This window comes from Triplophysa dalaica, chromosome 11 (assembly GCF_015846415.1).
Source record: "Triplophysa dalaica isolate WHDGS20190420 chromosome 11, ASM1584641v1, whole genome shotgun sequence".
In the NCBI taxonomy this organism is placed as follows: Eukaryota; Metazoa; Chordata; class Actinopteri; order Cypriniformes; family Nemacheilidae; genus Triplophysa; species Triplophysa dalaica.
In genome coordinates, this window is record NC_079552.1 from 4,427,721 (window position 1) to 4,445,091 (window position 17,371).

Genomic DNA, 17,371 nt, shown 5'->3' on the forward strand with positions numbered 1-17,371 from the left:
CGTGAGCTACTGTAATTAAAATCTGACAAGAGACCATCAGATCCAAACACTGCAATTGTGTTTGTGGCGAACTTGAAATTTTGCCACTTTATTAAGTACCTTTTTCCGGTTTCTTTTCTTATCATATCATATTGAACGATATTTTTCTATAGAAGCATAAATACACTTAATTTGTATTTATATATTTTTTTTAAAGACAACTTCAAATTTTATTTAATACAAATAAAACTTTAATTAATATTTAAATAATAAAACTTCATATTTAATTAGATTTTAATCATATATTAATCTTCAATAAGTTTTTTTATAAATTTGTACTGCAAAGAAGATAAAACACTGAGAAATTAATTTGTGTACATCTTGATTTATTTTTGTGTGAAGACAGGTGGTGTTGTGACCTCTAGTTGTTATGAATCGGGGTCACTAACAAATACAGTATTCACTCCGTGACACCTAAAAAGTTTTCTCAGACTGTTTTTATCACATCATACTGTGATGCCCTATGTGATAAAAGTTTCATAAGTCGAATTATTCACATAACGTTATGATTGGAGCTCATATTCACAACGCTTCAGAAACTTAAAAGTGAATTTGAAGACAACGTCAAACTTTTTGCTGTTGACTTATTCATGTGACTAATTAAGAGTACATAAAAGAGGGAAAAATCTGTTACAGATTCTGCACAAATCAAGTTTCATTAGGTAAACACAAAGAACATCTATGTTTTTGTGAATAATGATGTATAAGATAATATCTGTTAGGTTCATGCAACCATAAGAGCATGAGGAAGGGAAATGGCTTATGTTTAGTTTGGATGGTTAAAGCTGAAGCTTTGTGAGAATTGTCTTTTGCACACCACTAAAATCTTGCATCATGTTGTGAGTCATTTTATTTCTGTCTAATGTTTTATGTCTTAATGTAATTATTTTTGCGAAACATTCAGTTAATTTAACTGGTGATATTACACAAGCATGTGGTAATATGGTAACAGCAGGGCAGTGTTGGCTTGCTCAACGGGAGACTGCATCTATTTATTTATTCATCTATTAGATATTATTTATTAGAATGATCATTCTTGTTCTATAAACACCATGCACTGAGCTGTGTTTTACCTTTCTGTGTTTTCTGTTTTTCTTATTTGCTGCTGTAAAGCTGCTTTGGAACAATGCACATTGTAAAAAGTGCTATATAAATCAATTGAATGTAAATGATGCCTATTTTTGGATAATAAAGTAAATTAACTACCCTTGTTTAATACCCAAACGAAAGGAGAGCTTTAGAGCTTTTCACTCGTCTTGGTTAGGGACTCCATTTTTTGGTTGCTTTCATGTGTAAATACTGCAATACAGTTTTGCTTTGCGATGCACAAATATAGACACAACGGTATGACACATTATACCACAGATCCCTAAACAGTCTAATAATAAAGTAACAAAGTTTAGGAGTGTACTACACACTGTGCCCTTGATTGAAGCACTTAACCTGATATTTCTATGGTTTAACAAACTAATAATTGTCTGTTAAGTGCCCTCCACTAGTCAACAAGGATCTTAAATACTCACCATAGTTGACCCTGTGATTTCAGCATCTCTATGTCAAAGTTATATCTTTGCAGAATAGTCATTAGCCTGCTGTTAGATCATGCACATCTTTTATCTCTTCAGCACACTAAAAAATACTCAAACAGTGACGAAATAATGTTGTCAAAATCTCTGTTCATCAGATAATGGCAGACCAGATCATGAGAGTGTTGAGTTTATCTTAATTGTTTACAATTGGATTCCTCTGAAGTGAATTTACGGTTTAAAACACGGTTTTTCAGCAGTAGCTGGGAATTATTTTCTTTACGCACTAGCTGGGAAATGCAGCCGGCAGGGTTGCCAGATTTGCGTAAGAACACTGGGCCAAATAAAACGGCCCAAGCCCAAACACGAAATATTCTCTTTCTATACTTAAAAACATATTTTAATGTCACTGTTATGCATCTTTTTTTAAATGACTTGTATTATATAGGCCCTACTGTATATAAACTATAGTACTTAAATCATAAACAGAGTTTGTTATTATGAACGTCTTAATTTTACCTTAAAATTGACAGCTGATAAACATCATCATCCAACTTGGAATTATTAATAAAATTAACAGGTTTGATTTAAAACCTTCGAGTCTCTTCAAAGAGAACTTCATGTCTGGCTCCATTATACACTTGACATGCTTGACTCTCTGCACGGTGCAGATATACTTCTGTCATCATTCAGGGATTACTTTCAGGAAGCACTGAGCTCTGTGCATTGCCCCAGTACCTCACACAGCGAGAGAGAACAGAGGTTACAGGCAAAACTAGGGCAGGTATTCTCACGAAACCAAGCTCACCAAGTCCACTTTCCTTTAGGGAGAAACGGGGACTTAAATCTATTTTTACCATCCAACTCTGCTGCCTGCATCAGCATAAGAAACTCTACTGTATGCTAACAACCACTTATCTCATTCCTGCACCTAAAGAGGGCTGATGGTAGCAGTTTACATTTTCTTATTTAAGCAATTTTATATTTCGTATTCTTTCTAAAACCAACAGGAATGGAGGATGTTATAGATGTTATAGGATACAGCAACAGAACGGAGAGTGAAGATGTCCATTAGATGTGTTATTGACACTTTATGTATTTTAGCATGACTCTCATACCGGCACAAATAAATCCTGAGATCCCGCTGGAAATTAAGATATGCATGTGTGAATCATCTTGTTAAATTTGATCATTTCGACATGAGCGACTTCTCACACAGCTTGTGTCTAGACCCGAAAAAAACACGCTCCTATTACAGTCAAATGAGCTGTTTATTTTATTTGAAAGTTTATTTGAAACAATCCAGGTTTTGATTCCAAATCACTGTTTTTGGGTAAAGAAGACATTTAGAGACCCATAAGTCTTACTGTAAATGTATCATAAGCATCACTGTTTTGCAAAACAATAACGTGCAAATAATAAACTTTTTTGTATATCAAAAAAATACTCAAATACAACATATGTTTTATGAACATAGAATATACCATACACTATTTCACACAACTAAAACATGTTATAAATGTACATAGTTACATATTGCTGCTGTCCTTCTTAAACCTTGTATCTCCATAATTAGTAATTTAAATTGTTTGTTATAAATCATTATGATTAGTCACCATTTTGTTTTTACTGTGTTTTGCAAAAATCTAACCAATAAAAGTATCAAAAAGTAATTGTCGACTTTAACATCACAGTATTCAATCATTTAAAAAGTACAGTGTTTTTGTCCTGAAAAACAGCAACTCTCAGAAAGACAGCAACGATATTTTGCTGAAGTCTACAATAGTAAGAAGTATATGTGTGTGCATGGTCTATAAACTATAAATGTTCATTACTTTAGTGGTGGTCACATGGTCATAATTCATTTAGAATATTGTACAACCACATGCTTCCCGAGAAATTCATATATGGATCCCCAGTAAGAGCACAAAATAACTTTTCCAGTTCGCGATCAAGCGACATCCGAATTTTAGCTGCCCCAGAGAACGACCCCATCAGGCTGTCACAGAGGTGTCAACACTTCCCAAGTCATTCATCTCACATAATGTCAGAGCTGTCAATCACAGGGGCCAGCTCAAATCACAGACAGTGCAATGTGAAAGCCATGCTAATGAGAAACACATTGTTATTCTATGACAAAACCCCCGTTTCTATATTCCTAAACTGAGAACATCATTAGGATACCAAACACCAGAGGACTGATGCTATTTTAATCGCAGAACACCATGCCAGTGTATTCTGTGTCCGCTTAAGAATGTACTATATTAAGTGCTCTTTAATAACTGATATAAGTGTCACATAGTGCTCATGATGATATTTAAGATACATTCAGAAGTCTATAATAGAATTTTAAAAAGGACAAATCTGTAAGGTAAGAATAAATAAAGGATATTTCACCCCAAAAGGAAAATTCCCCCTTACTTCAAGTCTGTGAGACTTTTTTTCGTCTGTGGAACACAAAAGATATTGTTAACCAAACAACATTGGTGCCCATTGACTTTCATTGTATCCCCACAAAATAATTGGATATTTCTCAACATATCTTTTTTTGTCTTCCATATACAGGTTTCTTGGATAGCACAAGGATGAAGAAATTATGACAGAATTTAACCAAGCGTTTTTATAATAAAATAGGTGTTTCAAAAGGTTCTTCGATGCTAAGAATAACCATAAAGAACCTTTAACATTTAAAGAACCTTTTTGTTTCCGAAAAGGCACTTTGTGGCAAAAGAAGGTTCTTAAGATTATCAAAAAGTAAGAAAGATATGGTTCTTGACTGTGTTGTTCTTTGCGGAACCAAAAAGGGTTCTTCTTTGGCATCACTGTGAAGAACCTTTTATGCACCATTTTTGCGAGTGTAAAATGTTTTGTGGTCAAGGTAAAACTCTGTAGAGACATTCAGTTTAAAAAAACAAATCTTCCTTGATATACATATTCTATTCCTAAAATACAGCGAAAACATTTTTAAAGAAAATTTGTGACAACTTGCGCCATCATATTTATTGTCTTGACATAAGAAAACATGAACAAACCAGCACATATCTGTCAATGCCAAATGTCTTTTTATAACCACTTTAACAGCATGCTAAATTTGTTCGATCAAACGTCTAATTTTCTTTCTGCGCTCACAAAGACCTCTTAAAGGTTTTATTGACTCAGGACACCAGAGGGTCTGTCACTTCCAATAGTGTCTGTGCGAGACAGGCCCCTGAGTAAACACTCATTTCTATTAGTGACCTATTTCAGCAGGCATTCGGCTGTAGGGATCTGAAGGTTGGATCTGACCATTGAAAGTCAGACAATAGCTGTAAAGATCCAAGGGGGCATGAGATGCATATAAATCAATAGAAAAATTTTAAGGAATCGATATTGGCCCTGCGTTCTTCTGAACCAGCAATGGCCACTATAACCTCTGAGATGGAGGTACAAAACATTAACTTTGGAAACTATGCACCTTAAAGTGAACCATATCTCAGTAATAGGATTTCAGTTAAAGGTCTTTAGATACTAAATGATAAGAGATTAGCAGTATTTGCCTAGGAGAATCAGGAACATAGCACACCGTATCCCTCAATGTCCATCAACAAATCATTGAATTGCTTCGAGAGGAAAGATGTCCGTTTATCCAGGATAACAAGGTCAGAGTGTAAAGTTTGAAGTATGTTCTCCTGATAAGCTTTATAGGTGACCGTGACATCCGATCAGTGCCAGTGCCCTGCAGGCAACAGCTGACCACTGAAGCAACCAGACGCTGTATCAAGATGATAAAATAAAATGAATATACTTTACCTGCTACTCAGTAAAATGAAACAACCCTGGTCCAGAAGAACTTCCTGTTTTAGTTACACACAAACTTTTGAACAAAATACAACCAACAGAATAATTATAGTAGATTTAAAATATCAAATTATTGTATATGTAAGATTAAAAAAAATCGAATTATAAATTAATTAATAAATGAAACTGATAGTGCTTCTGCACCAGCATAGTTTACAACCTGCAAAGTAGCAATTTTTTAAGTATTATATCTAAATGTTGCCTTTCACCGTTTGAACCTCTCTCTCCAAACAACTTGACTGCAAAGTAATATGATTTCATTACACTTTTTAATATGTAGCCAGCTCACCTTTCTTGAAAATAAAGTGAGTTTCATGCTGTCGTGCTCTATCAGAGGACATAATACCTCCCACATTTAATTGAATCTGTTTTAAATTAGATTAAGCAGAAATTGGTATAAGGCAGACGGGGTAAACTGTTTATTTAAGTGTGTCTGCTAGTATTTCACTAATAATTAATTTTTTTGCATTGGTAAGTTTAACATGAAAATCCGTTTGCAGGCTGTATATCACCCATCTCTCTGGAGAATGGCTTATGACACTCAAACCATTCAGTTATAATGTGATTTAATATAAAGAACTGCACTATATAGAGTTTCTCATAACAAATTAATTGAAAACAGTGCATCTGTGCACTATGAGCTGTTATGGGCTTATCATTTTTTAATTTTGTTACTCAGCAAGGGTCTACACTTTTCAAAATAGAGGGGCTTTTTGTCTCAAGGGTTCCAATGGCAAAAAAAAGGTTCTTCATGTTATATAAAGATACAAAGATGGTTTATTTAAAGGACCTTTGACTGAATGGTTCTTTGTGGAACCAAAAAATGTTTTTATGGCGTCACTGTGAAGATCCCTTTAAGCACCTTTATTTTAACAGTGTAATGGACCCACAAGATTATAGATAGGATATGTGAGTAATATTTGTCATTTTTGAAATAAGTGGTAATAAAAAATAAAAATCAACGATATGGGTAAAAAACATGTTTCTGTGAGGACCACTTTCGTCAAATATTTAACAATAGCATATATTTAAGGTTGGCGGAATGAAACTGTTCTGGGAAAACTCTTCGCCTCCATGCGGCCTTGCATGGATAGAGCCGTAGCAGTTCATGATGCGTAACAGGATTAAATTAAATGATTGGACAGATACAGGCAGATATGGAGGAGATGGGAACTGAGGTGGGAGGTGAGGTGCAGCACAATAAGCAGCTGATAAGGAGCAAAAAAATGCAACTTAAATAGTGTGTCTAGCGTTTGTTGCATGACTATTGGTTAAAAGGGTTCTGCAACAATATGTCATGCAATCTGACTTCTTTACAATGATAAACATGCTGTCTTCTCATGCTTAACATGGTCAACTTGTCAATAACGAGTTTGGGCGTATTACGTAGTATTTGTGTGCTCGATACACTCCCCCAGCGATAATTTTTTCGCACTTATAAAAATGTTTTCGTAACAATATCTCTTAGTCTCTTATTGGGTGGCAGCAAGGAGAGCAGGAGAAGGAGCATGCGCAGACGTCACTTTCAATTGTGCACAGGAGAGAGTGCATACGTTCGCGAAGTTCAGGTACTTTGTCTGTTCACTGCATTTAGGTGATAATTGTTATATAAACGGTGGATATAACGCTGGATTTGTAGATCGTTTGAAACCGCCCCATGTGTCGTTTGAGTTTGGAAATAATCATACAGCTGGATCTATCTTTTATAAATGTGATCAAACTAAATACGCTTTGAAGATACGAAGTATGGAATATTACTCTATAGGTTCTCAAGATTAATATGAGAATGGCGGATCCGCATGTGTTAGGGCCGCTTTAACGTTGATTAGCTGCACCTGATGTGATCGGCTGATGCATGATAGACTCACGTCACCTGCCAGAACTAACGCTCATTTGATTTTCTTAAATAAATACACTGAATTGTTTTCCAAAGGCCCAAACCACACACAAGGGTTAAACAATGATCAAAGTTCAGAAAACGGTTCCTCCGGTGTGGGATTCCTTAATCTCCAAGGTCAAGGTCGCTAGGGAACATACTGATTTAATGCATATCTTAAATGAACTGTAAGTCACTTTTCAAAAAAATGAATTAAGGCCATAACTATTGTTGAAACTGGTAACTCTCTGCATGGAGATCAGGGGATTTATTGAGTTAAACACGACTTTTTCTACGGGCTTTTTCTATTTGGCCACACGCCTTTTGACTTAATTTGGAACGCTCTTGTGCAGTGATGTCCTGGAGATGAGAATATCCAGGTGAAGCTTTAAAAACCACATCCATGCATGTAGAAATATGCAAGGACTAGATTTGCATAACATGGAGAAATGATTATAAAACAGCCCTGCTAATAGAAAATGTATGTCTGCGTGTGAACATTTTTATGACTTAAGCTTGAAGGTTAAAGGAACTTTTTGGGCCGAGTGAATGGCATAAACATTATCAAAGCAGGATTAAAAAAGCTTCTGTATATACTGTCCCTGAGAAGAACTTTACAGCTCATCTGGTGAAGGTAAAATGTGTTATAGAGGATTTTGTGCAAAAAAGCTTGATAATTAAATAGAGAAGAAATAGGTGAAATTGCATTTTCTTCTTAATTTTAAACATACATATAAATGTCCAGAGACAAAAATAACACATTTCTATGATCTCGGAACATTACTGCAGCAGTATAAATTTTAAACCCGATTTCCAATCCAGATTTACACAAGCAGTCAAAATGAAGAATAAGCCACCCCTTTAAAATGATTACACCTTAAGAGGTCTGCACGGAGTTTGAGAAATATTTCAAATCTATCAAAAAGTAATGTACTTTCTGTTCTCTCTGGCTTTAATGGGTTTCCTTAGCAACCCACTTCTCCTGATCAATAATACAAACAATGCTTTTTAAATATTTTCATAACATCGATGGATTCTTTTATATATACTTTACAGGCTCCTTAGCACATTCAGAGTCCCACTTACATTATTAAAAACTTTTTCTAGGTAATATGTAAATTGTTAGCTCTTATAATACTTTCTTCCCTAGTTCATCTCTATTTTTATTCTCTTACATGTCAGGAAAATGAACTGAAGGGGTGTTTTCGGAAAGGCTAACAATATATAAAGCTAGGATGAAAGCATATGTGCGGTGGTTCATAGTTCATAGTTTGGCAAGTGGGACATTCCTTCATTGCATTCATTGCATCGAATGCAATGATTGAACATTTTTTGGTCCTGCAACTTTAACAGAAGATTTAAATTATATTTACACCACTTGGCGATTGTTTGCAAGGTTGGTCAGTTGGTCAATGGGCAACACCCAACATTAATCTACAAACACCTGAAATTATACATTTTAGTGTATCTAATCGAATATATTGTATACTCATGTTCTGGACTACTGAGAAACCCCAAAACCACTGGTTGTTCATAGCTTAGATTTGTTGAACAATGCAGCCGGCTAATTACCACAAATTCGGCCGATGTAAAAGATCTTAAAACATGTTGATGAGCTGTTCCGCATTTTAATGGGAGCAAAAACGTTGTTGTTCCAGAAATTCAGGAGAAGAAAAGAGAATTAAAAAACAGTTGTTTGTTCCAGTAGAAGACATTTTAAAGTAATCTTGAACAAGAAGCAAACATCGCATTGGGCACAGTTTCCCATTATCTGGCTTTCTGTTATCTATTAGAGGGCATTTCCATACTGAACACAAAAACTATTTCCACCTAATGCAAAATTTCCAAATTTCCATTGAAGATGAATTTCTGTCAACACATTTTCGTTCTCTTTCTTAAGAGCGATTTCAAATCATTATCTGTGTTAATGCAGCAGATTTGTATTTACTGAAGGATTTCATTTGTCAAAAGACTTTTTAACTTAATGAAGAACAACATGATCAAACTTCTGGTTTATTTTGGGGTCAGGAAGACATGCATTCGACTGCATTAGACCGTCTTCAGAGCCTCAACGCATCCATATTTAGTTTGCTCTGTAAATGAGTTAGAGCAGTGGAGTTGCTCGTGTTTGTTTTGGTCTGTTTGTTTATCGAGTCAGGGGTCCTCTGGGGAAGAGGAAGCATTTGATGGAAATGCAGAAGGGAGAACGGTGTTTAAAAGTGTGTAACAAGGGGGGAGGTGTGGTTTGGGTAGAGGAGGAGTCCTTTGGCAATTGATGCTGAGAGGAGGGCAAATCTCTGAACGTATTAAGACAGCTCAAAGCTCCAGTTCTGACTGATCCATGGGCGTCTGTGGACAATCGCACGCAGAGATAGAGAGAAACACAAGGTCGGAGAAAAACATGACAGAATGAGGGAGTTTGTGTGTGTGTGTCTGTATGTGTGCATGGCTCACTACAGAGCTGATCCAGGGACTTCCCATGAGGCAGCGCACCTGGGCTTTTACGCCCATAAACATCGTGCCCACGATCGTAGAGCTGATAACAAATTCTGTGCGGTCACACAGAGATTTCATTACAATAGCACGGATGACATACATTACCACAAAACCAAATACAGCTGCTATATTAGCAGATAAGGGAAGCCATTTAAAATGTTTAAAATGGCGATTTTGATTGTAATCAGGATTGAACAAAATATTTTTTCCTTTACAAACCAAACTTTTCAATGCACTGAAACGGTTGTTCCCTAAAAATTCCCACAATGCAAGGCAGAACCCAGGGAGCACTAACACTCTCTCTTTTATTATCAGAAAACACCTTTCAGCTCAAAATCACAAACAGCAACTAAATAAACATCATGGAAATGCAAAAGTTTTAACTTCATACATTTTCTATCAATGTGAGCATAAACACGCATTGCAGGTAGGCCTCTTAAAAGAATAGTTCACTCATAAATAAAAAGTCTGTTATCATTTACTCACCTTCTCAAAACTGTGACTTTCTTTCTTCATCAGAACACAAAAGAAGTTATTCTGAAGATTGTTGGTAACCAAAGACCATCGGTCCCCATTACTTCTATTGTGTGAACAAAAAAAACGATGCAAGTCAACGGGGATCAACGGTGTCTGTTACCAACTTTTTTCAGAATATCTCCTTTTGTGTTTTGAAGAAGATAAAAACGTCATACAGGTTTACCATGACAAGAGGGCGTGTAAAGAATGAATTTTTGGGTGAACTATGCCTTTAATTTAGTAAGCGTCTATAAACATAAACGGATGAAATTTTCAACAGATGCATCATCGAATAATTCAAGTATTTACCGTAATGAATCCCCACAGTGACACTTGTGCAAAAAAACATGGTTAATTTGAATTTAAATATGATTATTAATAATATTTTTCATTAAATTATAATTAATAGTTTCATTTTTTATTATTATTTACAATTATTTAAATTATTAAAGAAATATAAATAAATAAATAAAGAATATTGCATTGTTATTATATTACAATACTGTGATATATTAAATAAGATAATTGTAGCTTTTCATATGTTAAGAATATAAGCCCTTAAAAGTATTATTTATTATATTGCATTATATTTCCCAGTATATTCCAGGATATTTTTGTATCGTAAGTGGAGCCAGGTCCTTGCCAGTGTCTGAACTCATGTACACGATAAACTCAGTGTCATTTGGGACACATACTATACAATATGCACTTAAACTATTCACTTAACCTTCTAGGGTATGAATTTTAGAAGAGTAGTATCGTTCCAAATGTAATACTGAACCGTTTTACAACTGGAAGTATATCGGTTTCCCAGACAAGCCTAAATGAAGTCAATTGCACCGTACGGCAAAATGCGTGTGAATAAAAATAAATTTGTGCATTTAATGTCGTTTTCATACGTTTAGCCCAGAATTATTTTAGTCATCAACAGATTGAAGCGTTATCACTCTGCAGGAGAGTTTGCTCTAGCAGCATCTGAGAGCCCCGTCTCCCTCCCTTCCCTATCCCAGTTCCACACTTCATATTGTCGGTTGAAAAAGTGCATCATCCGGGTACTTAAGTGCGCTTCTTTTTCAAAATGTTCAATGTGAACGCACTACTCACACTAGTTATAATATGAATGGCATAGAATATTGCATAAGTGCACCGTTTGAGACGCGCCTAGCCACTGTTTTTTCATTGGAGCATTGAGCCTGCTACTTTACTCCCACCACCTGGGGGCTCCCTATCTGTATTTCAGACCCATCCTTATCACCCACACCTGTGACTCATTTAAACAGTGTATATATACCTAACATACACATCCTACTGTTTTTGTATTACTCTATTGTGTACTGTTGAAGCAAACTGAGTTTTGACTTGCTATACAATTCAATAATCATCTGAATTATGATGGTTCGTGAACCAACCCACACTTAAACTGAACTGAATTGAATTGTACAGTACTTCCCGCCGAAAACATCACAAAGTGCAATCATTTGAAGCCATGGGAATATACAACACAAGGATTTTTAATGTGTCAGCTCAGTAGGACACAGAATAAAAAAACTGATGAAATACTGCACAGCATAGGCTAGACCTGAGCTTAAACCTCAAGAGTCAGAGAATGACATTTTACTAAATGATCGCTCTGATAGGTTGGTTGATTGATTAGGGAAGGTTCATGACGCAAGAGGGATGTAACAGTCGATATGAGAGTGCTGCAGTATGGGCTTGTCCGTAAAGCTTCTATATTTACCAACTTGAAAGGCAAGATGAAAGTATTTAAACTGATCTAATGAGTGAGATTCTGTGGTGCAACCAGAGTATTAACAACTCTTCTCGGCCGGAGTCGGGGCTAATAAGATCTCTCTAGTGTCTCAGTTATTTCTCCTGGACAGCAATTAGATTTAAAGGAAACTCAATAGAGAATTTAGCTTGCAGGTGTTTTCTTTACAGTTTTGAATGAGATCTTAAGCCAAAGACAAATGATAATTTATGCAATCTAGATCCATTTAAACTTTATCTTTAGGCTGTGCACCCTGTGTATAAGATGTCCTGTATGAAAAAATGTTTTGCCGTGTGTTAACTGTCAGTGTCAATACATTAAATGACTTAATATATATAAAAAAAATATATAGAATAATACGTTGTTAATAAATTACAATTTGAATATATCAACACAAAACGGAACAGCTGCTTTTCATGTATTGAAAAATATAACCACTTGGCTCCTATACATGGAAATGTATTATTGTTTAATTTGCATTAGGTTTTCTGCTCTATTCAGTTTTATTTATAGCTATATATATAGTTTTTGTTTCTGAAGGGCAAGTTGTGCATCTTAAAAAACTAATTGATGGAGACAGACAGCAACAACAATTTAAATGCTGACTGTTCCAAGATGGCGGACACGTTCAAGCAGAGCTCTCTGCATTCTTCATGGCACACATGACATCCTACCTGCTTGGATCGAAGTTAGATGCCAGAAGTCACGCCCATATATGGGCGGTCAGGGGATTAATAAAGTTATGTATTGTGGGTGGGTGTAGCTTCCGGTGTCATGGGCGTGGCATCTGACGTCACCCTTGAATATGGACTGGGTTGACTGTGAAGTGCAGGCTGACACGATGATGTCTGGAGAGGTCAAATGTGGCATCTAAGTATCCATGGCTGGACCTTCCCATAGAGTCAGACTCAAATGTGTTTGGGTGTATTAGTAAATCCTGATTCATTAGTTGACCATTTTGTTGGTCCAAGCTACAGGCAAAATCAATCAAAATATAGATTTTATAGCGCAGCTGGCACCCTCAAGTGTTATTTTGCTATCTCGGGATGGGGTTGATTAATTTGATATCGTTTTGCCAGAAGCTTTAATATTTCAAGAAGAGCCATAGCAGGGTTGTCGGCTGCACCTGTGAGGTGGTTGAATAAGCGCATTGGAAAACTTCTTTAAATTTAGCACGAGAGGATCTGTGACATGGTAAAAGCCGAATCCCTTCATTAGTTACAAGCTCGTAAATTCTAGTTTCTACCACCTGTCAAAACATAATCTCATACTTATGCGTTAAAGCAGACCTGGGGCATCACACAGCAGAAGAGGGTGACATCTACTCAAATTTGACATCCACAACATGTCACTCCAGCACTGATAGCAATACACACTTTAATGCTGCATGTATGTCCCATAGCAACTAATGTGAGTAATTACATCCAACACTGAGTGTTACTTTTCAAGCTCAAAATCTGATGGATACCGGGATACCCGCAGAGCTCAGCTGGGGCTGTTTTTATGAAGACGGGCGCAGCGGAACATAGGCATTCAGGCTCTAGCTGGCTTTAGTCAATAATTCATTCGTACCAAATCTCTCACATGACCTTTTCTAGCGTTGTGCATTATAATAGACTGGTTCTGCTAAAGCAGACGGATGGATTTTTTTCGTTCAGCTAAGTTTTGGTGCAAATAATGATCGTGTAGTGAAGAGGCTAAAGTATGTTCAGATTTACACACTCGACGGTGGATATTATAGACATCGAACACATTGGGGGAGTTGAATATATTGACACACGCGATAAGTATTATCAAATTGTCATCATATTTACCATATCATATAAATATTTAATCCCTACTATTTAGAATATTTAGCCTGGTTGGAGTCCAGGCGACTGGAACGTACCGAAAGTGTTCAACAGAAGGTGCGTGAGTCAGATAGGACGGGCTCTAAAGAGGTAGCAGTTGGTGAAGGGTGTTGTGTTAGCTCTGTGTGGTTGAATATGGCATTAAGGGCATTATGTAATCGTCCGTCTGCTTGATTGATTCGGTTCCAGCCATTAAGACACCCGCAGGGAAGTAAAACATCGTGGACAGGGTGATTCTGAAATGCAGGGGTTCAGGTCTTCTCCCTATGCAGAAACAGAGTTTAAGAGCAGCCTAGATAGTAGAATGTAAAAAATGAATGAATAAATCAACCAAAGCTCAAATCTCAGCCTCTTCCTTGGAGAACACGACAAAAGCCATCGCATCATTCCTATCCTGTTGCGGCCTCTGAGCGCATCAAGGCGCTTCCATATTTAATGTTGCTTCCTCTCATCTGTGAATATTGTGCTCTGGCTGACACCCTGAAAGCCCCTGATCCTCTCCGCCACAGATCAGAAGTGTTTAGATGCACTGGCAGTCGCTCAGACTTAAAGTCTGTCAAAGTATTACACTTATATGAGACCACTGTGAACACTGAGGGCATTCAAAGTGGTTTCATCAAATATAAAGTACATTTAAACAACTGAAAAACTACCAAAGATAAAATTGTTGGTCTCACCGTGTCTTGGTGGGTCTGGTTTTAGAGCAATTCTGGGGGTTTTATTCAGAACCAGTCGAGCATCATCTTGGCCAGGCTGGGATTCCGGCTAGACCGCATTAAATGTAGGACAGTAAAGCATAAATGTTCACTGGTGTTGCGTGATGATTTGAAATCTGTTGACAGTCCAACTGATGTAAAATTGAAGAAGCATTTTATAGCCTAAATATGTCTACCGTCTCTAAGTACGTCTGACAAAAGATGTCATTTATATTCTCATTGCAGCCTTAAAATACTTGTTTTATAAATATTTTAGTGTTTTGGAACAAATTCTTAGGTGGATGTTTGTCTGCTGCATTTTAAACTTCTGTGTTGTTTTGCCTCTAGTTGAAAAGCAAGTTTAGTCCATTAGCGGACACATTTCAAAAGCAGTCCGACTGAGCCGCTTAATCTGAAATGAGACTCTGTTTGATTTATTTGCATCGACTCCGATGACATTTCTGTGTTCATTGCACAGAGCTGGTGGTTACATTATTATGTCCTGCAAATTTTTATGTCCATTCGTCAAGTCAAAGTGATCAATGGCTTTATGAAAAAACATGAAAGGTACATGCTTTTTTCAGCAGCTAATGTAGAACACTAACATTGCCACGTAATTTAGCAACACACCAACATATGAATAACAATTCCAACCACAATACAACACAATATTAAGAAATTGTAATTTAAGCAAGCAAGGAAAGCAGATCATATATGCATAAATATGTATAAGAGAGTTGATTTTTAATTATTCACTTTCATGCAAATTCAGTTTATCTGAATAGATTTCTAATTATTTGCAAACAAACATTAGTCAAGTATTTTCACAGATTCTCAACAGTGACAGTACAACATTAACAAAACAGAAACACATTTTTGTAATATGGCAACAACCATTATTCATTATTCATATGGCAGCATTATTCATTATCAGTAGCTGTTCACTTCAAACCAAGCTGCAACCTTCCGGTCTCTCTTGTCGTGAAACCAACACGGAAGTGACATAAACTGCAATTCGTTGACTGGCTGCTAGACACTGGCTCCAAAACAGAGCAGAATCTCATGTTAAAATGCCAACTTTATAGCAGAGAAAAACATGTTTACATCCTGATACAAAAAATATTTTGGTCTAGCTAACTGTGATTTTTTTACAACTCATCCGTTCAAATTATATTTATCCTTAAAATTCTGCATGATTAAGGGTGTGGCCACTTGAGTGACAAGGGGATTCACCGACCAACATTCTGCCTTTTTGCCCTTTTTTTATTATCCAGGAGTGACCCACGGTGATGCGCTAACAAGATGGCGACGACCGGCTCCGCCCACTTTAGGCTTCAAAATTGCTCATCACAAACCTACTGGTGACGTCACGGACATTACGTCCATGTTTTATACCGTCTATGCTTTAAACCAGGACATCAAGGTCAAGGTGTTTCTATTTTTCAAATATTTAATTATAGAACATGTTAATGTACCAATTTTATTTATCTACTTATCTTTCTTTTGCATTTTACTTTCATGTTATAAAACTTCAGCAGCACATTTGAGTGCCCTGAAGCAAACATAGCCTTTTACTGTTATACTGTATAGGCAGATTTCTCCAAAGTTGCCTGGTCGGTTTTGGCTAATGGCCCTGCTGACAGATGTTTCAACTTCAACAACAAGAATGCAAAATATTTTTCTTCATTAAAGTATCTTCAGTCTTTATTTCATGTGTTTTGCAAGCAATAAAAATCTTTATTATAGTAGATGTTTTAGATATAATATAATGTATTCCCTTTCCACTCTATAATTTTAGCCTTCCTTGATTCATATTCAAAGCAGGAGACAGCATGAATGGTTGAATGGATATATGGGGCGAGGTATGAGAAACGTTGAGTTTTTCCATCACTTGAGTTGTGAAATGCGAAGGGCTCTCTCTTTCCACCTCTAACACCTTCCGCTCTGCCGTTCTCCTCGCACACTCAACCATTGATTGCAACTCATGAATATTTCATTTCTTTTATAAAAATAATTTGAAAAAGTGGCTCTGCATATTAACAAGAATCTCTATTTTCAGAAAATGGGAACTTATTGAAGCAAATGAATGTGGAAATAAAGGGTTGCCCTAAACTGTCCTCCAGGCGAATTCATTTCACTGTTGCATCCCTTTTGTGTGTGGATTTTCAGCACTAAAACTCATGTCTAACCAAGCATTAGATGTGCTGAAATTGCGCTGCGCTGTTTTAGATGAGCTCATTGTCCATTTTGAGTGCAAACACACCTTTATACTTCCTGACATACTACTGGGTTATCCCTGCTTGCTAAAAGAGAACAGAATTTGGTTTGTTAAGATGCACGAGGATATATCCAGACGCACAGTGTGTAGACAAGCATGTGTCACTGAGGTCAGATTTGTGGGCTAAACAAGGGGTCAAAATCGGGTCTGCTTTCTAGAGTCCCTGCTATGCACAATGTTACTAGGCAGATAGGAAACCGGGTCATGACCACCAATAAGGGAGGGCTTCATACAGAATGTTGATTTTCTGAAGTACAGTAAAACAATTTTAACATACAGTAGTGATGGAGCTGAGAAAGTCATCTTGTTGACAGGGGGGGCAATATTATGCACACGATGATGGACGCCTTAAGAAAAAAAGATTTATCTTGATTTTTAAAAGTATAAGAAATTTGATTGATTTAAAAGATTCATGATGGGTACTTTCATAAGGGATGTAGTGATTTTGCCTGTGAACTACAAAAACGTTGTTGCTATGGCGACTTTCTCA

The 17,371-nt window shown here is 36.5% G+C and overlaps 1 protein-coding gene across 1 annotated transcript in view; it reads left to right on the plus strand.

Moving 5' to 3' along the window:
* Positions 1-16,017, plus strand: part of zgc:171482 (zinc finger protein) — an 85,391-nt gene extending 69,374 nt beyond the window's left edge. Inside the window, exon 7 of the mRNA XM_056760482.1 lies at positions 15,878-16,017. Within this exon, the coding sequence (XP_056616460.1) occupies positions 15,878-15,893 (16 nt within the window). The 3' untranslated portion in view covers positions 15,894-16,017. The remainder of the gene's footprint in view (positions 1-15,877) is intronic.
* The last annotated feature ends 1,354 nt before the right edge of the window (positions 16,018-17,371 follow it).